This window comes from Medicago truncatula, chromosome 4, assembly GCF_003473485.1.
Source record: "Medicago truncatula cultivar Jemalong A17 chromosome 4, MtrunA17r5.0-ANR, whole genome shotgun sequence".
NCBI classification, from domain to species: domain Eukaryota; kingdom Viridiplantae; phylum Streptophyta; class Magnoliopsida; order Fabales; family Fabaceae; genus Medicago; species Medicago truncatula.
The window spans coordinates 3993630-4016957 of record NC_053045.1 but is presented as its reverse complement, the minus strand read 5'-3'; the positions used below and the strand labels follow the sequence as shown (position 1 = coordinate 4016957).

Below are 23328 nucleotides of genomic sequence, written 5' to 3'. Positions count from 1 at the left end.
CATTGTGAAAAGGTTTTTATTCAACAATGCTTATTTTCATTATGTTTCTATTTTGATTTTAAAGAGAAAGGATTTGCGACTGTTAATCCCCAACATTCCACAAAAAAAAACGTAACGTTTGTGGCCTCATATTCATATAACTTCTAAATTTTCTTCAATTTCATTAAATGCAACAACAATGTTCTTGTTAGCTTTCGAGGCAAAGACATCCGCGAGGATTTTCTTAGTCATTTGATTGAGACTTCTCGTCGATATGTGAATTTGTATTGCAATTTTATGTTTTAAATTGTTTTTGCTTTTCAATCTCGGTCTTTGTTTACATTGATGAAAATGATTGCTTTGTAATTTAAAACAATTTCTTTATTTTCTTATCAATAATTTAAAGTGCAATATTTTGAATTTAGAAAATGTTCAAAATTATTTTCTTAGGATTGTTTTTCAGATCAGATTGAAATATGAAAATAATTTGATAGCATTAATTAGAGCCAGTCTGTTAAAATAAATGATTTTCACATATATTTAATTTTTTCTTTGTGAGGTCTCGCCTGAATATTTATGAAGAATCTAATACCTCTGTTTTGTTAATAAGTTGAAGGGTGTAGCAGAAAGGGAAATGCCAAACAATACTCCTCAATCAAAGTATGATGTTTTTGTAAGCTTTAGGGGCGAGGACATCCGCAAGTTCTTTCTTAGCCATTTGGCTGAGGCTTTTTCTCGAAAGCAAATAAATGCCTTTCTTGATGAGAAACTTAAGAGGGGAGATGACATATCACATTCACTTGTAGAAGCAATGGAAGGATCTCCCATTTCATTGGTCATATTCTCAGAAAACTATGCTTCTTCACATTGGTGTTTAGATGAGCTTGTGAAAATAATTGAGTGCAAAGAGACATATGGACATTTTGTAATACCTATTTTCTACGGAGTAGATCCTACAGATGTACGACATCAAAAGAAGAGTTATGAAAATGCATTCGCTGAACATGAAAAAAGGTATAGTTCGTCTGAGGTGCAGATATGGAAACATGCTTTGAAAAATTCTGCTAATTTGTCAGGAATTACATCATCAAGTTTTCCGTAAGTTCTTTCCAGCTGTATATATTATGCTTCTCAACATATGCATGTTGGTTAATTAGTAAAATGTAAAAAGACAACCTTTATTTTCTATGTATGTTTTACTAGAATCCCTGCTTAATTAGTAATTAGATCAAACAAGACATTCTTTACTCGTTTATTTAACCTAGTGGTTATATTAAATCCAGTTTATACAATTTTATAGTATACTATTATTTGCAAATGATATATAAAAATTAAACTATATTAAGACTTCTGGGTACATCCATTAGATTTTGTGTGTTTTACAGATATTTCACCTTTTTTGAGAGTATATATATATATATATATATATATTTAAAAAAGACACCGGTGCTTATTAAAAAGGACAACATAGTATATATTAATTTAATTCTCATATTTTGCTATAACCGCAGTTTTGGTTCTCCATAATTTAATTGCCTAGTTTCAGCCCTTTATTTCAAAAAAATTGAACAAAGTATGATTTTGACCCTCCAATTTGATTATATGGAAATGCATTTGTTCATTCTCATCCAATTAGACCATTCATGTTCATGTCAAATCATCAAATTGGATGGTAAAAACATTGGGTTGGTCAAAAAGAATTATAAATTGGGAGGGCCAAAATTGTGCAATTAAAAATAGAGAAACCAAAGTTATGGTTTTGTCAAAATAGACGCACCAAAAATACATTTAAACCTTGTTATATTAATTATGTTTACTTCCATTTATCCCTAAAAAACAAGATTACTTTCTTATATATATTATATTATTGACTGTTGCTTATACCAAAAAAATAATATTATTGACTGTTGCACCTCTTTCGGACAAGGATTAGATCAAACAAGACATTCGTCTCTACACTAAAAAAAGTTTACTTCCTTAGATATCATTGGTTATTGCACCTTTTCGTTCCTTTTGTTTTAAAGTTATATATACATATCAAGAAAATCAATAAATTTTGTTACGCAAAATTATAAAATTCGTCCCTTATCTGAATTCTATTATGCAAAAAAATCATCAAATTTTTAACAAATCCAAATCTTCATCATACAAATTTAAAAACTCATATTTCATTCGAAAAATCTCATAAAATGCTAAGATATTGACATTTTATAACATATAAGACTAAATTGGAACAAAAAAAATATAAAATAACCAAAGTGTTACTTAAAATTAAGTTAAGGGATAAATTATATAATTTGCCATTTTATTACTTTTGATAAAATTGTTTTTTCTTTTCCTTATAACATCCTTAACCATTTATTATCTCATTCTATCTATTTTTGTTTCTGCAATAAAAAATTGAAGATATTATTGACTTGCATTGTACTATGGAAATTAGTATAAAAATGATATATAAAAATGACACTATTTTGAAACAGTTCTCTATACATCCTTCAATCAATAGGAATGATGCGGTGCTGGTGGAAGAAATCACCAAGGTTGTGTTGATGAGGTTGAGTAAGCTCAAGAATTCACCAGTTAAATCAAAAGAACTTGTTGGAATTGACAAATCTATTTCACATTTGAAATCATTGTTAAAGAAAGAGTCACAAAAGGCCCCTGTTATCGGAATTTGGGGTATGGGTGGTATTGGCAAGACAACTATTGCAAAAGAATTATTTGACCAAATTTGTTCTGAATATGATGGTTGTTGTTTCTTGGAAAAGGTAAGTGAAGAGTTAACAAGACATGGAATGGATTCTTTAAAAAATAAACTTTTTTCTAAACTATTGGCAGAAGATGTGAAAATTGATACACCAAATTGGTTGCCTAGTGATATTGAGAGGCGGATTGGCCGCATGAAGGTTCTTATCGTTCTTGATGACGTCAAGGGTACAGATCAGCTGGAAAAATTATTTGGAAGTTGTGATTGGTTTCAATATGATAGTAGAATAATTTTAACAGCCAGAGATAAGCAAGTACTTATTGCTAATGAAGTTGATAAAGATGATCTGTTTGAGGTTGGGGTATTGGGTCCTACTGAAGAACTTGAGCTTTTCAATTTGAATGCCTTTAAACAAAGTGATCTTGAAGTTGATCAGTTTTGTGATGTATCAAAGAGGGTGACCGAATATGCCAAAGGAATTCCATTAGTTCTTAAAGTTTTGGCTAATATGCTTCGTGGAAAAAATAAAGAAGTATGGGAAAGTCAGCTAGACAAACTTAGAAGACTGCCAGTTCAAGAAGTTGATAAAGTAATGAGACTCAGTTATGATGATCTTGATCCTTTAGAGAAGAAGTATTTTTTAGATATTGCATGTTTCTTCAATGGGTTGAGTTTGAGAGTGGGTTACATAACACTTTTATTGAAAGATTCTAACAGTGATAATTCAGTGGCTGCTGGGTTAGAAAGCTTGAAAGACAAAGCTCTTATAACTATTTCTGAATATAATGTTATATCTATGCATGACATTCTACAAGAAATGGGTCGGGAGGTAGTTCGCCAAGAATCTAGAGAACACCCTGAAAAACGCAGTCGATTATGGAATCCTGATGAAATTTATGATGTATTGAAAAATGACAAGGTAAAAAGTATGTCATTTTTAGATAACATTTGTCATGTTGTTAAAAAGGTGCCTTTCAAAGATTTTAATGTTTTATTTTACTTTCATGACAGGGTACTGATTCTATAAGAAGCATAAGTCTGCGAACAATGAGGAAGCTCGAGTTAAGCCCTCGTGTATTTGATAAGATGACCAAACTTCGATTTTTGTATTTTGGTGATATAGATAGTTTCAATTGTCTTCCTCAAAGGTTTCAATCTTTTCCAACTAATCTAAGATATCTTCATTGGATGTATTGTCCTCTAAAATCATTCCCAGAGAACTTTTCTGCAGAGAATCTTGTTATATTGAACTTGTATGATAGTAAAATGGAAAAGCTTTGGCGTGGAGTGCAGGTAATTGGATACGTGTCTTCCAAATTAAATTTATCTTAATTCAGGGAATTATAAAATAATTATGTAAGGCTATTTTTAATCTCACCATTTTTTTTTTTGGTAGCAGGATCTAATTAATTTAAAAGAAGTTAGATTCACTAATTCAAAATTCTTAAAGGAGTTACCAGACTTTTCAAAAGCCACAAATCTGAAGGCATTTCATATCAAAATCTGTAAAGAGTTGATAAGCGTCCATCCATCTATTTTCTCTCTTAACAGGCTTGAGCAATTGGGTCTATCGTGGTGTCCCATCAATGCACTGCCATCATCTTTTGGATGTCAAAGCAATCTAGAAACCCTGAATTTAAGTTACACTAAAATTGAGAGCATACCTTCAAGCATCAAGGATCTTACAAGACTAAGAAAATTAGACATACAAGGTTGCAAAAAGCTTCTGTCTCTACCCGAGCTTCCTTCATCAGTTGAAACTCTACTTGTTAGCAGCTGTAGATCACTGAAGACTGTATTGTTCCCTTCAACAGTTGCTGAACAATTCAAGGAAAACAAGAAAAGTGTTGAGTTCTGGCATTGCAAGAACTTGGATGAAAGTTCTCTCATAAATGTTGGGTTGAATGTTCAAATCAATTTAATGAAGTATGCTAACTTTGGTTCTGATGAAGCAATGTATGTGTATCCTGGAAGTAATGTTCCAGAGTGGTTTGAGTACAAGACAACAAAGGATGACAAGATTGTTGATCTCTCTCCACCTCACCTCTCCCCCTTGTTGGGCTTTGTTTTTTGCTTTGTTTTTAAAATTATAAAAAGATCACCTATCCATTATTTTACCCAAATGGAATTTAACATCAGTACAATTGATGTTGAGGGTGACGGTGAAAAGGATGGTGTTGATATCTACATGCGTGGGCCATCCCTTCTTAAATCAGATCATGTGAGCATGGTATACGATCAACAATGTTCTCAATTCTTAACTAAAAAAGCAAAAAATCAGGCAAGGTTTAAAATCAAGGTTACAGTAAGGGCAATTGGATTTTCCTGTGATTTAAATCATGTGGAATTAAAAGGGTTTGGCATGAGCCCTATAAACCAGTCAACATATCACAATTTCATTCAACAAATGGAATACGAATGTGCTGAAGGTGAAAGGAACAAAGGAAATAAAAGAAAAAGAAATTTGAGGCGAGAAAAGCCTTAAATGGTGCTGCCTTCCTTCGAATGTTAGGAGCAGTTTTTTGTTTTCTTTCGTGTCATTTTTAACTTTTCTGTAGTGTTGTTTATTGTGTTGAAATAATAAAATATTATGGTTAAGAGTGTATGAATGAGCCCATATTTGATTTGAAGCTAATAATAATAATAATACTAATTTTTAATTTGTATGTTTAACCGAAGTTAATTTTGGTGATGACGTACGTGTGTGTATATAACTTCTAAAATTGATTTTTCTTTGTAACACATAAAAGATTAAAAGTGTAATTTCATTTAAATAACAAAACTAAGATTTGTTGAATCATAGATTCTTTGAAGGAGAACCAATGTGGTCTGGGTTTATGGTAAACAATTCATACGCTTTAGGGATTTAATCTCCTGCTCTTGCGCATTGACAAAAATTAGTTCGTCGGAGGAAGTTCGCCTTATTGCCCCACATATTTCTTGACGAAAGATTAGCCAAAAGATAATTAGATTAATATTCATTTCATATACACTTATGTTTGACAAACTGTATTTTGTTTGGATGATACATATTGAAAGCACTTTTGGACGTATAATCACTAAAAGTTGTATATGCTTGTGTCTATATGCTGACATAGTGACACAAGTTTGAAGCCAAATTTGATAAAAAGTTCCTTTAACTATAGAAAAATATTTTTAAAATTTATTTATTTGAGTTTATTTATCAATATAAACACTTGTGAGACAATTCATGATATGTCTATAAGCTAGTGTAGTGTACGAAAACATTATGAATTTATTTCATCATTTTTACGCAAAGAATGTCAAAATGTAATTTGCCAACATCAAACCAAATATTAACGAATTTTGATGCCATTACACATTCCCAAAAATATCAAGTTTTTGTGTGTTAACCCTCTGGCACTTAAGTGCCCTGGTAATCCTGAGTTCGTCGGGAAGTAAGTAATGTCTAACAAAATTTTGTTCCACTTTAAAATCAAACTTGGATTTTCTCCCGAGTCCAATGCTCTGTGGAAGTGTGCGAGTTAACACTTTAAAATGTAAGGTCAATGACATAGATTCCTGCAATATCCTGAGGCTGAGTGTAAATGTGTATGAGTTCAAACTCACGGTAAGGTCAACTGAAATGACTTCTTCCTCCTTCTATTAGACAATACAGGTCAAGAAGGTGAAGTTTCAACATATAGGAGAAAGAGTATAATCTTTTGGAGCTTCTTGAATATATTATTTTGTATTTTTCAGTCTCTTGGTTATTTCTAACATTGCAGCCATAGTGGAAAAGGTCAATATCAGTTAATATTCCTCGAATAAAGTATGATGCATGGTTTTGCATTGCCGCGGTATGCAACCGTAACGGTTGGTTCCATTCAGAAGTTTGGAAGATTTTCAAGTTTCAAGTAAGTAACAAATTAGATATGCACCTTTTTTTTTTGTTTTTTCTCGGCTCATTGTGAAAAGGTTTTTATTCAACAATGCTTATTTTCATTATGTTTCTATTTTGATTTTAAAGAGAAAGGATTTGCGACTGTTAATCCCCAACATTCCACACAAAAAAACACGTAACGTTTGTGGCCTCATATTCATATAACTTCTAAATTTTCTTCAATTTCATTAAATGCAACAGCAATGTTTTCGTTAGCTTTCGAGGCAAAGACATCCGCGAGGATTTTCTTAGTCATTTGATTGAGACTTCTCGTCGAAAGAAATTAAAACCCTTCGTAGATGATGAACTTAAAAGGGGAGATGAAATACCACAATCACTTGTCAAAGGATTATTAACTTCCTTGATCATAATTCAGAAGGCTATGCTTCTTCATGTTGGTGTTTGGACGAACTTGTCACAATACTTCAATGCAGAAAGAAATATGGACAGATTGTTATACCTATTTTTTATGGGATAGATCCTGCAGATGTAAGATATCAAATGAAGGGTTATGAAAATGCATTTGTTGAATACCAAGGGAATGTATAACTCCATCAAGGTGAAAATTTGGAGACATGCTTTCAACAAATCTGCTAATTTATCTGGAATTAAGTCATCAGATTTTTCATTTTTGGTTAAAGTTTTATTTTTTATTTTTTACCTCATACATTTTTAGAGTATTTGGCCTCCATTATTTTTAAGATAAATTTGTGCAATTAATCATTCAACATATATTAGTCAATGATGCACCCTGGTAATCATGCTATAGGAATTAGTTTGGACATTGCTTTGTTAGCCTATCACTTTTTTTGTTCAAAAGGTCCAACTGGCTACATTCACAAACACTGTGAAAAAGAGGGTTATGCGGGTTTAAACTCGTACCCCAAAATATTAAATTTCCCTGCCTCATTTTACCATATGAGTTGTACTTATGGAAGAAGTTAGCCCATCACTTTTAATTGTTCGCCAAGAATAAAGTGGAGACCCTGGAAGCTGTAGTCGAATATGGGATGATGACATTTGAGGTAAAAGCCTTTGGATAAACAACTTAATTGAGAGCTTATAGCATAAACAGATATCACATAAGTTGCTTTTAATGATGTTTAAATTGATCTTCTACTCCTCTGGCAGGGGACTGAAGCAATTTAAAGCATATGGATGCAACTTCCAACACTTAGGAAGCTAAAGTTAAGCCCTTCCAAATTTGCTAATATGAGAAACCTACAATTTCTATATGTCCCTGGTGCATATGATCCATATGGTTTTAATCTTCTTACTCAAGGAATTCAATCTATGCCACCTGAACTAACATACCTCAGTTGGGATGCATTACCCTTTGAAGTAGTTGCCAGATGAATTTTCAGTGGAGAAACTCATTATTTCGGACTTTTCATGTAGTCGAGTTGAAAAAATCTGGCGTGGAGTGCAGGTTATAAATTATAGTGGAATAAACCATCAATTTTGTCTCCAAAACTTATCTCTTTCTATTTATTCTTCAAGTAAACAAAAATATGAAGTAGTCCCTAACGTTTGCCACATACGTCATCTTAGTCTCTACTGTTGTATATAACATGAAAAATTTGACAGAATGTTAAAGACTAATGAGATATATAATAGAACATTAAGGATTACTAATTATTTTCATTTACTTGAAGGATCAAGTAAGAGAGAACGTGACATCAGAGAAAATGACAGAACTAGATTTACGGATACACACTAGTCAATGTTTTGCCTGCATTGTTTGGATGTCAAAGAAAACTTAAAATCCTACATTTAGGATAATGTTTCATGAAAATTTTCCTTCATGTTTAAGAATCTGATAAGACTACAGTATCTAGACATTTGATGTTGCCATAAACTGAAAACTCTGTCAGAGCTTCCTCAATCTCTTGAAATTATACTTACTTGCGCAAGGGTGCACATTACTAGAAACTGGGTTGTTCCCTTCAATTTCTGAACAATGCAAGGAGAACATGAAAAGGGTTGTGTTTGCGAATTGCTTAAAATTGGATGAATAATCTCCCTCGAATACTGTATTTAATGCGCAAAGAAACATTCTGAAATTTGCATACCAACATGTATCACATTGACTCTTATCAAGCTCTTTATGTGTATCCAACGGAGCAGTGTTCCAAAGTGGTTTTAACATCTTAGAATTGCCTCCGAATCTGCTTCTATATATAAACTCAGTGAAGGCTCCTTTAACATTATCCTTTACTTTACCCTATATCCTAATACTACAAGAATTGGTACATGAACATGGAAGAATATGAGTATTAAATAACTACAGAAGCTGATATGTGAATTTGTATTGCAACTTTATGTTTTAAATTGTTTTTGCTTTTCAGACTCGGTCTTGATTTACATTAAGGATAAAAGGATTGTTTTGTAACTTTAAACAATTTCTTATCAATACTTTAAAGCACAATATTTTAAACAACAATATTTTGAATTTAGAAAATGTTCAAAATTATTTTCTTAGAGTGTGTTTGGATGAGGTAATTTGAAAATTTTAAAGAATTTAAAATTTTAGGCAACTTACCTCATCTTCTCGAACCCACTTGTTTCCACCGCCATTTATTTCGGATCTGCCTTCACCGCCAATAACATATGCAGTGAGATTCGATGATTTCAACTGACATACAACAAACAATAATAAAATATGGGAGTAGTTGGTTCAATAGAAAATTGATAGGGAATTTCAATTTTATAAAATTATACTATCTGTTCTTATCATGAATTAGATCTCAAGTGCCAAACCCTAATCTAGGAAACATTCAATTAGTTGAAATTGAATTATGGTGATCGCACAATCTCAATTTTTTAATTTCATGAAGCAGAGCCATGAATTGGTATAGATTTTTTTTCTTTTCTTTTTACAAACATGAATTATTATAGATATAATGGTTTTTGTTTACCGATCCATGAATTATATGAAGAAAATGGTTTTATTGTTTACCGATCCATGAATGATATGAAGAAAACCAATGCACAAATCTTGGTAGCACAAATCTTGATTGTGGGGAGAAGTAGATGAAAAGGGAAATGAGTTTATGAGAATTGATATAATAAGGTGAGGTACATATGTGACTTTTTAATCTCATCCATTTATTTATGATCTATTGGTTGATGATTATTCTTATCATTTTCATATAAGATAGTCATTCTCTTATAGTATACATCATTTTGGTGCCTATTAAAATGAATGAAAGAATCCATAAGTCCTAACTCAACTGACAAAAATGCCGAAATTATTAGGCCGAACTTCGGTACCTCCACTTGTGTGTGTGAGTTTATAATGACTTTTGCCATTTCGTCTATCTACCAAAAAAAATAAAATTAAAGAGTAGACATGTTTTATTTTAATGCATGCTTAAATGCATTTTTAGTTCTCCTATTTTGTCATAACGGCATCCTATTTTTTAATTGTGTAATTTTGGTTCCCCATTTCTTAGTTGCGTAATTTTGATCCTCCATTTTAAAAAATTTGAACAACATATCATTTTAACCATCCAATTTGATTACAGGGCAATACACTGTTCACTCTCAAATCCTTATATTATTTCATTTGATTTTTTTTTTTTTTTTTGGCTTTCTATGCATTGTCACAAATCATTTTAAAACCCCAATTTTTTAAGACTATGAGCAATTAGACCATTTGTTTTCATTTCAGGTCATCTAATTTATTGTCACGTCATTAAATTGGATGGTAAAAACAATGGGTCGGTAAAAAAGAAATCTAAATTGGAGGGACCAAAATTGTGTAATTAGAAATAGAGGGACCAAAGTTGCAGTTTTTTCAAAATAGACACCAAAATTACATTTAAATCTTATTACTCATTTCATTCCTTTTTAATTGTCACTTTTGAGTTTCGTACACAAACCAAGACAACAAATACTTTTTATTACTTTTGATACATCAATCCATCTTTTTCGTATAATAACCTTCATCATTTAATATTTTATTTCATATACTTCTCTCTCTACAATAAATAATCAAGGGTAATAAAGGTAAAACAATATTTAATGTTACATTGAACTTTGAAAGTGACGGTTAATTAGAAACAAAAAATTTATGCAAAAATGACAATTAAAAAGGAACGGAGGGAGTATTAGTTAGTTTTATTTCCTTTTATATTAAATGTTGCACTTCTTTCAAACAAGGATTAGATTAAATATGACATTCTTTTTGTTGGTTTATTGAATTTTGTGATAAAACTAGACCAATTAATACATTTTCGTTAAAAACCAATACATTTTCTTACTTTTGATGAAAGTGTTTGTCTTTTCCTCATAAGAATGACACTATTTTGAGATTTCTCATTACACCCATCAATCAATAGGAATGATGCTGAGCTGCCGGAAGAAATCACCAATTTTGTGTTGATGAGTTTGGGTAAGTACTCAGAAGGACTTATTGGAATGGACAGACCAATTGCACATTTGAATTCATTGTTAAACAAAGAGTCGGGAAAGGTCCGTGTTATTGGAATTTGGGGTATGGGCGGTATTGGCAAGACAACTATTGCAGAAGAAATATTTAACCAAAATCGCTTTGAATATGATGGTTGTTGTTTTATGTCAAATGTGAGTTTGGAATTAGGAAGGCGTGGAATAACAATTTAAAAAGAAAAGCTTTTTTCTAACCTATTAAATGAAGATGTGAAAATCGATTCACCAAATGGGTTGTCTAATAATATTCATAGAAGGATTGGCCGTATGAAGGTTCTTATTGATCTTGATGATATTAAGGAAGAAGGTCTGCTAGAGATGTTATTTGGAACTCTTGATTGGTTTCAATCTGATAGTAGAATAATTGTAACAAGTAGAGATAAGCAAGTACTTATTCCTAATGAAGTGTATGACGATGATCTATATGAGGTTGGGGTATTGGATTCTAGTGAAGCACTTGAGCTTTTCAATTTGAATGCCTTTAAACAAAGTCATCCTGAAATGGAGTACTATGAGCTATCAAAGAGGGTGATCGAATATGCCAAAGGAGTTCCATTAGTTCTTAAAGTTTTGGCTCATATGCTTCGTGGAAAATGTAAAGAAGTATGGGAAAGTCTGCTAGACAAACTTAAAAGACTGCCAATTCAAGAAGTTCATGATGTAATGAGACTCAGTTATGATGATCTTGATCATTTAGAGAAAAAGTATTTTTTAGATATTGCATGTTTCTTCAATGGGTTGAATTTGAAAGTGGATTACATGAAAATTTTACTGAAAGATTGTGAAAGTGATAATTCAGTGGCTGTTGGGTTAGAAAGGTTAAAAGATAAAGCTCTTATAACTATTTCTCGATAATGTTATATCTATGCATGACATTCTATGAGAAATGGGTCGGGAGGTTGTTCGCCAAGAATATAGTGAAGACCCTAGAAAATGCAGTCATTTATGGGATCCTGATATTATCTATGATGTATTGAAAAATGACAAGGTAAAAAATATTTGGCTATTTCAGATAACATATGTTATTTTGGTTAAAAATATGGCTTTCAATGATTGAAATTTTTCTTTTACGTTAATGGTAGGGTACTGATGCTATTAGAAGCATACGTGTAGACTTGTCATCATTTAGGAAGCTGAAGTTAAGCCCTCATGTATTTGCTAAGATGACCAACTTGCGATATTTGGATTTTCATGGTAAATACGATTTGGAACTTCTTCCTCAAGGGCTTCAATCTTTTCCAAATGATCTAAGATATCTTCATTGGATGCATTACCCTCTAAAATCATTCCCAGAGAAGTTTTCTGCAAAGAATCTTGTTATGTGTCTTTCAGATTAAATTTATCTTAATTCAAGGAATTATTGTAAATTAACTACTTAAGCTTATATACATCACCTTTTTTTTTTGTGTAGCCGGATCTAGTTAATTTAAAAGAAGTTACACTATCACATTCAGGATTCTTGAAGGAGTTACCTAACTTTTCAAAAGCTGAAAATCTGAATGTATTGCATATTGAAGATTGTCCTCAGTTGGAAAGTGTCCATCCATCTATTTTCCTGTCCTGGCAAGCTTGTGAAACTCTACTTGTTCACTATAAGTCACTGAATGCTGTATTGTTCCCTTCAACAGTTGCTGGACAATTAAAGGAAAACAAGAAAATGATTAACTTTTGGAATTGCTTGAACTTTGAAGAACTTTCTCTCATACATAATTGGTTGAATCTACAGATTAATTTGATGAAGTTTGCATATCAACATTTATCGACACTGGAACATAAGTATGCTGAAAGTTATGTTGAAAGATTACTTTGCTTCTTATCAAGCACCGTATGTTTATTCTGGAAGTAGTGTTCCATAGTGGTTGGAGTACAAGACAACAAAGGATTGTTGATCTTTCCCCACCTCATTTCTGCCCTGTGTTCAAGTGGTATTCCAAAAGTTCAAAAGGAGGAGTGACTTATGATTCAAAGACGAAGTGTACGGCAATTAAAGATAGGTAGTCACAACTCCCAGATATCATAACTGTAAAGTTCATTGCTAAATTTTATTTTTCCAATTTACTTATAAAGAGTGTTTTATGCATTTACATTTCTAGAACTTGCAATTTTTCTCTACTGTCGATTGATCTTTATCATTAGCACACTAAAGCAAAAGTGTTTGGTCATGTGAGCCTTTTTGAAGCCTACCCTGTTATTATTTGAAATATTATCCTTTTTTAGCAAATTTGAGCCGGTAGGTTTAGATCTTTTTGTTCGGTGACAAACTACATTACAAGCTTAGAGACTTTTAGGATTTATCCCTTATTGTTTTTCTGAGTTAGACATTGTAGAATGTTGCTAAATATTAAGTTTGGGGTTGCTATTGGAATTTGCAACTAACTAAGTTTGGGGTGGGGGTACTAGAGAACAAAGAAAAAGAAAAAGAAAAGAAAAAGAAAAAAAAAAGAACATTCTCATGAAAACAATATGCCAAATGGTGTATTAAAAAAAAGAATAGAATGAAAAACGGACAAGACATTGAAAAACCGAGTAACTTCAAACTCGATTGTCCCAATTGTTATAAATAATCTCTAGTACCCTTGCAAGAATGGTTGTTCCAAAAGGTGAATGAATGATGGATTGAATTTGTGCTTTAACTTCCGTAGGAGTGCCTAACTCAAATTTTGTGTACCCTACTTATCCAAATAATATCTCACCTTCACCTAAGTCCCGTTATAACCCTTAAAGACCTCAAAGTGTGCATTGACATTGATTTTGATTGACGTTTAGAAACTTTTCAAGCTTATGATAATATGTAGATTGTATGTCCATTGTGTGTGAACCCTTTCATTTTGTTGCGTGGAGTTGTGAATTGGTTGATGCAAACAAGTCAAACTAGCTCATCTTTAGCTAGTAGGGAGTTGAACTTTTGGGTACTATCGCTTGATCAGGTAATTGTTATTTTACTGTCAATTATCAATATTACAAGTAAATTCCTTGAGGACAAGGAATGATTCAAGTTTGGGGTTGTGATGACAGTCAGTCATTCACTATTTTTAGTGTCATTTTCATGATATTTTGAGTTCACAAGCAAGTTTAAACAGCAAAGAAAGCAAGAAAAATAGAAGATTTTGAAGAAAGCAAAATCTTGTCACGATTGTTGAAAATGTGTCACGATTTGGAACAAAGGATGAGGTTCATTCGACATTGGTTAAAACGTGTCACGATGGCTATTTCGTGACACGATTTTAGGAACATGTAGCACAAGGTTTTATAATGAATGTGAGTGGCCAAGGAAAATGATAACAAGTTGAAACAAAAGAGAATGTAGCATCTAGTGCAACATGGGGGCGCTGAAATGAAGAAGAAAGAATTGGGCCTAAATTGAAGAGTGACAAACATAGGTCACGTGGAAAAATTTGTAAAAGAAACAACTTGTGGAAAAAGAAAGGAACTAGGTTACTTATATGAACCTATAAAAAGAAAGCAAGACGCACAGGAAAAAGGGATTCACACTACGGCACATAACATCACGTTTGGTGGATCACTTTTTGGGAGAATTGACGTTTTGTAGCTACGGCATGCCTAAGAACAGCAGCGACTAGGAAGAAAATTAAGGAGACACCAACGGAACTCTCGGTTTATTTTTCTTTTCTCTGTTGTTTATTTTTATCATCAACATGAGTAACTAAATGTTAGGTATGTTGTTAATACTTTTTATATCCTGATCACATATAAACATGATTTAATGAGAATGAATGACTACTGACCATAGCTTTCTATTTAGACAGAATTGAATTGTTCTAATAAACAGGGTTAATCTAGGAATGAATAATCGTTTGTTAGTGATATTAGGTTAACGTGCTTAAACCTTCAAAGATTATTAGACCACCTAAGGAATTAGGGGTTGTAGTGTGAGAAGAGGGTCTTAACTCAAGGGATTGATTAGGACTATTTTGTTAACTATCGTGGAACTAGTGAATCATTTATAAGAATAGGTGCAGTATACCAATTAGGGGAACATAGATGATTCGAAAGACCTGATCTCATCTCTCTCTATCTTTTCCAAAACTATGTTATTTTCTGTTATTTAATTTTATGCAATCAAATCAAAATATACAAACAAAATAATTTATACATCCTAAATATTTACTTTATTGCTAAATTGAGATTAACACAGTCCTCGTGGATACGAACTTAATTTTATTACTTCGATGCATTTTTAGTACACTTGCTAAAAGTCTATCAGCTTTTTTTTCTCAAAAATACCCTTTATTTGAATTCTTAAATACGAACGATTTTTCGGATTTTATAATCTAAAACGTGCCTAGATTCCAACAAGCTGCTTGCAATGGTTTCATGTCTCTGTGAATTCAACAAATTTTCATTATACAAAAGACAACAAGCTTATAATTAAATAAAAAAATCATTATAAATATCATTACAATAAAAAATCATTATGTAGTTGTTAACAATATACATTTCAACTAATCCACCCCAAAGTATATGCTACAATCATCAAGTCCAAGGCTTTCATCATTTCAATCTTGACTCCATATCCAACCTTCTTATGAGTAGCAAAGTTTCTTTAGGGTCAAGGTTGTTGACATGGTACAAATCATCATCTCCTATTAACACAAAACTTTCTGCCCGACTTAGTTCATTATAGACAATCATTCTATCGACATATCTTTCATCCCATGACTTTGCATCTTCTTGACGATGTTGTTTCCATAGCAGGGAAGTGGGAGGAATTGGACAATCATCCGTCATATATACCATCATAAAATGGTTACCATTCACATGTGCTAGACACATTATTCGGTCTCTATGCGAAGGTGTGCCACGTACAAGGAAAAAGGTTTTTGATTATGAATCCAATGCTTTGCAGGAAGGTGAATGTGTATGAGTTCACACTTTTAAATGCAAGGTCAATGACATTGCTTCTTCCATATGATAGAAAGTTGAATCAGATCACTAGCGGCCAAAGCATTGAAGTTCCGTTATAGCTTTCTTATTGTTGTGAATTCATACAAAATCACACCAATGAATAACAAAGATGTGTGGAGCAAAAGGAAGTGATAATCAATAGATAAAGTGTCTCCAAGCAACAACAACAAAAATCAGACCTAAATCTAAGTGTAGAGTAACATCACAAGCATAATCAAAGCAATAAAGATAAGCAATGAAAGAGAGGAACAAACACACCAAAGATTGTTGACCCAGTTCCGTCCAATATGACCTAATATGGGGGAGAGAGCAACTCTCTAATCCACTATGATGAAAGTGTTACAAAAGAGTTACAAGAAATTAGCTTACAAGCTTGCACAAGAACAAGACCTAATTTCTACCCATTTTGTGTCACCCACACTACAAGAAATCCTGCAATTAGCCACGGGTGGATTCCTTGTGAAATTGCAAGAATCCCTGGGAAAAAGCCATTTGCCAGGGCTTTTGTGAGGAGTTGAATCAGTGGCAAATGCGCTCCTAGCAAATTGCTATGCCAGGGCTTTTGCTCCTGGCAAATCTGCGTGGGACAAACTCCTGTCTGAACCCCTCTTATAACTCCTGGCAAAACCCCTAGCAGGGCCCTGACTAATTGTCTGACTCAACAACCTGCTTACCTGACGCACTGCAGGCTTTTCTGACGCACTGCAGAACTTACGCGCTGTCAATCAGCTGCAGTCTGACCCAAAATATGACAGGAGTATTGCAAGGGGTATACCCCTGGCAAATTGCAGAGATAATTTTTTTTAAAAATGGTTTTTAATTGTTTTTTAAAAACGTTAATTTCATTAAAATAATTAAAATTAATTATTAAAATAAATTTAAAAACGATTTTAAATTGCTTTTTTTAATTTCATTATTTTAAAATCATTTAAAATAATTTAAAAAACATAATTAAATGGTTTTTTTAATTTAATTGCTTTAAAATAAGTAGTTAAGAATAAAAATTAAAGTAATAGCACCCACAAAATATTAAGTCCAACAGTAATGAAATTAAAATCATAGGGAATAATGTTATAGACCATAAGTAGCAAATAAGTAGCAATTGTATTAGGAAGCATAACAAACTTCCCCGAATATTACACACCATAGATAATAAAAGCAAAATAAAATAACATGCATGAACACATCATAAGGGTCCAACTTCACTCCTCATCATCGCCCTCAATCTCCTTGCTTCCTTCGCTTCCACCTTCGCCATAAATTGGAAAAGGCTCTACATTGGGATCTGGAACTGACGCTTGCTAACTTGAACTTCCATTCAACTATAACATTCACATATTAAACATCATGATTAGTAATCCATCTTTTTGCTTTGTTGCGCGCGTAATTTTTTGGTGAGCGAAATATATTTAAGTGCGTAATTTCTTAAATTAAATAAAACAAGTCTATTCCAAATTACTTTTTTTTTAAAAATTATTTTGTCAATTTATACCTATTTTTATTTACATTATAAAGAGTTTTATTCAAAATTTATACCTATTTTTCTTTACATTATAAAGAGTTTATTATAATGAATATTAAAAAAAGATTTAATATAAAAAATTAATTAACAGATTTATTTAAACTATATTAAAAATTAAGAACAGTTTTTTATTATTAATTTCAAAATAAATATTACAGATCTTAGTTTTAGTTATTTATATCATTAAAAACCATTTTCTCTAAATTAAAAATACCATCTCATAGTTCAAAGAAATCAACGGTTTTCTCCAAAATTAGTTTAAAAACAGTGCTAAATATATATTTTTTTTAAAAAGTTCTAAATAAAAAAATATCATAAACTATAAATCTTATTGTTGGATCTAGTATATTTTGTCACTCTAATAAAACTATAACTATAATTATACATATAATCCACCCAAATCTACCAAAATAACATATATTCAAAAGAAAATCACAATTTCAATAAATATACAATTTGCTCTAAACAACAACAAAAATTTATCTCCCTCGCATAAACACATGCTTGCTGTTATAGTTTACTGCAGAAGCTTCACAATACATATCATTTTTTTTTTCAATTTTTTCGGGCAGCATAAACAACAAATGGAAAAGCAGATCTAAAGAGAAGCTTCACAATTTTTTCACATAAACAACAACAAAAATCAACACAACACATTATAATTAAACTAACCTGTTAAACTGAAAAGAAAAGCAGATCCTAAGAGAGGGCTTCACAGGAGGCAGAATTGAAGATTTGCAAATGGGTACAACACTGTTGTAGCAAACAAAACAAAATTAAGTCAATAAATAAGTTTAACATTTATTGTAAAAATAAAAGAAATATAAGTGAAAGATTTTTTTACCAAATAAGAAAAGTAGGAGATGAATGTATTGGGGAGAAAGAAGAAAAGAGAAAGAGGAATTGTTTTTCTTGGAACAATGAAGGGCTGAAGGCACGCAGGTAAATATATTATAAAAGGTGCCAAGGCCATAGCGAGGAGCTGCCCCTGGCTAAATGTAGGGAGCAGTCAACGGTCCAGACATGGCAGGCTTTGCAGGAGAAAGGTCTAATCTCTATTTGCTTTTGCAGTGGTGATGTCGATTATGCAGTACCTTTGCAATTTGCCAGGGGCTCTCCCTCGCATTGCTCCTGTCTTTACCTGATAAAATTCAGTTTTTGCAGACCAATTTAAAATTTATCTTCCCGCCTAAAATGATGTCAGGGGTTATGCGAGGGCCATGTCCTGTGTAATTTCCCACCACGTTTCCCTGGCTTTACTCCTGGCAAATTTTCCAGGGGTTCATGCTCCTGGCATAATTCCCTAGCTAATTGCAGGATTTCTTGTAGTGCCACTCTCTCAGTATGAATCCTAAGAGCAAACACAAAAGGAAGCTTTTTGATCCTTTCTATGGTGAAATCTCACTACCCAAGGTGTTTACAATGTTTTCCAACCCTCAAGAGAACCTCACTATAAAGACACTCAACCCTAAAGTTACCTCCTTTATATTCCCAAGTTTCTCTCTCAAAGCTAAACACAAAAGATGAAGAAAGAAACCTTAAATAGTGTTCAGAAATACGCAGCATCGTGCCACGTTTCGACCCAATCGTACCACGATGGAGCATGTATAGTACAATACTATACCTTATCCATCCACATCGTGCCACGTTCATCTTCCATCGTTCCATGTTCCTCCTGGATCGTGCCACGATTTTTCCAGCGAAAAACCCAATATCTGAACCATCCAATCGTACCATGTTTCCCTGCAAACGTGCCACGATTTCTTAGTGTTGGAACTAAATGTGTTTAACATTAACCCTTCAGAGTTTTGATGATAACAAGGTATTAAAAATTGTCAATTGGATATGCTAATATTTGTTCAAGTGTACAGGACTATAGACAAAATTTGACATCTTAAAAAGGTCTTGGAAGAACAATAAAGAGCAAAGGAATCAACAAAAAGAAAGCTTAAAGTGTCTGAAGAAAACTGCTCCTGAAGTGGTGACGTCATCAAAAGCAAGTTCACCAGAAGCTGAAAATCACTAGAAGCTGCAGTTCATCAGGAGATGCAACTTAAAGCTTCAAAAGTGGTTATTTCTAACATTGCAGCCATAATGGAAAACGTCAATATCAGTTAATATTCCTTGACTAAATATGATGTATGGTTTTGCATTGATGCGGTATGTAACCGTAACGGTTGGTTCCATTCAGAAGTTTGGAAGATTTTCGAGTTAGAATTCTCTTCTAAACGGTGAAACTCTATATTCAAGTATGTAACCAATTAAATATGCACTTTTTTTAGTTTTTTCTCGACTCATTGTGAGAAGGTTTTTATTCAACAATGCTTATTTTCATTCTGTTTCTATTTTGATTTTACAGAAAAAGGATTTGCGACTGTTAATTCCCAACATTCCACAAAAAAAACTTAACGTGTGTGGCCTCATATTCATATAAGTTCTAAATTTTCTTCAATTTCAATAAATGCAACAACACAACATGATGTTCTCGTTAGCTTTCGAGGCAAAGACATCCGCGAGGATTTTGTTAGTCATTTGATTGAGACTTCTCGACGAAAGGAAATAAAAGCCTTTGTTGATGATGAACTTAAGAGGGGAGATGAAATACCACAATCACTTGTAAGAGGAAATGAAGGATCATTAATTTCCTTGATCATATTCTCACAAGACTATGCTTCTTCATGCTTCTTCTGTTTATCCGCTGTAACTAGTTCTGAACATCACTTCAGAAGTAGAACTCTATCTGCTTCTAAGCAGTGTTTTCAGCTTAGGAGAAAAAGAAGAAAAAGCCAACACAATTCAACCCCCGTCTTGCGTTTTTCTCACCTTCACTAAGTGCTTCAACATCCAATTCTTGAGTTAATTTTCAACATTTCTCCACCTTGACTCTAAATTAGTGGTGATGTCAATTTAACCATCAACCACCTTGCTGCTCTCTCCAAAAGGGAATTACTCTTCAAAAAACTTGATCAAGTCCAAGCAATGCTTGAACCTTGATCTAGGCAATTACTTGGTAAACACATCCACCAGATTCTCTTCCGATGCCACTTTTTTCACTACAATCTCTTTTGATTCAATCATGTCTCTAACAAAGTGCAAGCAAATGTCAATGTGCTTAGTCCTCTCATGATACACTTGATGATTCGCCAAGTGAATGGCACTTTGACTATCACAATGTATCTTCACACATTCTTGAGTAATTCCTAACTCACCAATCATATCTTTCAACCATATGGCCTCTTTCACCCCCTTCAACAAGGGAAATATACTCCGCTTGAGTTGTTGATAATGCCACCACAGATTGTTGATTAGCCTTCCAACTAATAGTCGTGCCATAGAGAGTAGACACAAAACCCGATAGAGATTTTCTTGTGTCCACATTACCCGCATAGTCCGCATCAACATACCCCTCCAAAGCGTCTTCCTCTTGAGCTGCTCTTGTGTACTTCAAACCGCCCTTCAAAGACCCATTCAAATACCTCAACACCCACTTCAAAGCTTGCCAATGCACAATACCTGGATTTTCCATAAACCGACTCACAATGCTAACCGCATAAGCTAAGTCCGGTCTACTACAAACTATTCTATACATGATACTTCCAACCCCACTTGCATAGGAGTACCTTCCATCAATTGCTTCTCATCCTCGGATTGAGGACATTGTTTTATGGACAACTTTGTGTGGTGCCCCAAGGGAGTACTCACAGTTTTAGAGTTAGACATTCTAAAACGCTCCACCACCTTCTTCAAATAACTAAGTTGAGATAAGAAAAGTTCGCCTTTGTCATGATTCCTCAAGATATCAATTCCAAGAACTCTCTTTGCCGGACCAAGATCTTTCATCTCAAATTCACCATTTAACTTTTCTTTGAGCTTCACAATCTCATCCTTGCTAGAGCTTGCCATCAAGATATCATCCACATATAGAAGAAGGTAGAGAATGACTTTCTCACCCCTCTTCAACATGTACACACAAGAATCATATCCGCTTCTTACAAAACCGGTCTTCAAAAGAAATTCATCAAACCGACGATACCATTGCCTAGGGCTTTACTTCAACCCATACAAAGATTTCTTCAAAAGACATACCTTAGACTTGTCCTCCAAAAAACCTTCCGGTTGCTCCATGTAGATTTTCTCTTCAAGGTCACCATGTAACAAAGCGGTCTTCACATCCATTTGTTCCAACTCAAGATTGAATTGATTCACAATAGCCATAAGTATCCTTATGGAACAATGTTTCACCACCGGTGAGAAGATCTCATTGTACTCGATCCCCTCCACTTGAGTGAAACCCTTGACCACAAGTCTTGCTTTGTACCTAGGACCTTCAACACCCGGAATACCTTCCTTTTCCGTGAAGATCCACTTGCATCCAACTACCCTTTGGTATTTAGGTAGCTTCACAAGTTTCCAAGTTTGGTTCTTTTCCAATGAATCCATCTCTTCATTCACCGCCTTTAACCAATACTTGCTCTCTTTGCTCTCAAATGAATTTGGGAGAAAAAATTGGAAAAGAGTTAAAAATAAAAAATTGGAAAATAGTTAAAAGTTTTTAAAAATATAAAAATTGGAAAATAGTTAAAAAAAATTATATGCATTAGCGTAACAAAAAAACATACATAAGGACATCAAATATTACACTAAACGTTAATGTGTGTGTGTATATTTGTGAGGTTGAAGAAAGTAAATAAAAATATTTGGTATCATTAAATGACAGTGTGAATAAAAATATTTGTAAGGTTGTGATGATTAAACGATATTGAAATTAAATATATAAGTGATAAAAAGATAATAAAATTCCTTTGAAAAAAAGATAATAAAATTAAATGGAACTTCCTTAAAAATTTAAATGGAACGGTTAAAAAAAATAAAATAAAATAAAGTTAAATGGAAGAAAAAAATATATTAAAAAAAAATATTAAAAAATAAAAGAAAAGGTTCCGGCATGAGTTGAAAAGAGGTGCTTGTGATATAAATTGTCGAGAGTAGTTTTTTAAAATAACATTCAACAACTTTTGATTAAAGCTCATTCCATTCAATTTTATGCATTAAAAATAAATAAATTAGGAAATGCCTAGTCAATTCATCACAGTGACGTTATGAAAAGCTCTCTTGAAATTTCTAGCCACGGGACTAAAAATGTTAGAAATAAAAATGCTAGTTTTGTATTTTGTATTAGAACAAAGTCATCTCTTAGAAATAAAAATGTTTTTATCTATAAACTTCTCCTGTAGTATTTAAAATGCTAGTTTTGTATTTTTACAAAAAAAATATTTATGCCACTCGGTGTTGTGAGATTTCAATAATACAGATGAAATATAACTTAAATTTCATTTGATCATTGTATTATGCAAAATAATTACCATTTAATTAAGACTCAAACCTTTTTTCTAGCATCTTAGATATTAAATTTTAATTTGATCATTGTATATTATTCAATAAAATTACAATTAATTAGTATTCAGACCTTTTTCTAAGGGGGAAATTAGTATTCAAACCTACTCGATTAAGTAAATAAAAGTAATCAAATCTCCTTAATAAAAAATAGATTAAAACAATTACGCTCAATATAAAATATAGATCTTTCAAAGTTTGATCAATTCACTTGCAAATTAGGCCGAATATCTTTAGAATGGGGATTAAAAAAACTTTATATCTTTATCACAATGACTACAATTAACTATATTCAAGGCTACATTTTTTTTAGAAAGGAATATTCACGGTTGCATGGTTCTATATATATGTCATGCAAAAGATGAACAAATCGCAACTACTCACTCAATTTACATCTCCTTATAAACATTATCTTGTTTCCCTTTTTGCTTCTTTTTATTTCAA

At 32.6% G+C, this 23328-nt stretch overlaps 2 protein-coding genes and 1 pseudogene across 2 annotated transcripts; all 3 read left to right on the top strand.

The window, feature by feature from the left end:
- The first annotated feature begins 2456 nt into the window (after positions 1 to 2456).
- On the top strand, positions 2457 to 5171 carry LOC25491437 (putative disease resistance protein At4g11170). Its single transcript, XM_039833833.1, has 3 exons — positions 2457 to 3605; positions 3698 to 3979; positions 4086 to 5171. Exons 1-3 carry the CDS (start codon positions 2529 to 2531, stop codon positions 5169 to 5171), a joined length of 2445 nt encoding a protein of 814 aa, XP_039689767.1. The 5' UTR covers positions 2457 to 2528.
- A 5812-nt stretch (positions 5172 to 10983) lies between these two features.
- LOC120580257 (disease resistance-like protein DSC1) lies at positions 10984 to 11897 on the top strand (annotated as a pseudogene).
- On the top strand, positions 11894 to 12379 carry LOC25491436 (disease resistance protein RPP2A). Its single transcript, XM_024780339.2, has 2 exons — positions 11894 to 12030; positions 12125 to 12379. Exons 1-2 carry the CDS (start codon positions 11929 to 11931, stop codon positions 12377 to 12379), a joined length of 357 nt encoding a protein of 118 aa, XP_024636107.1. The 5' UTR covers positions 11894 to 11928.
- Positions 12380 to 23328: the final 10949 nt, after the last annotated feature.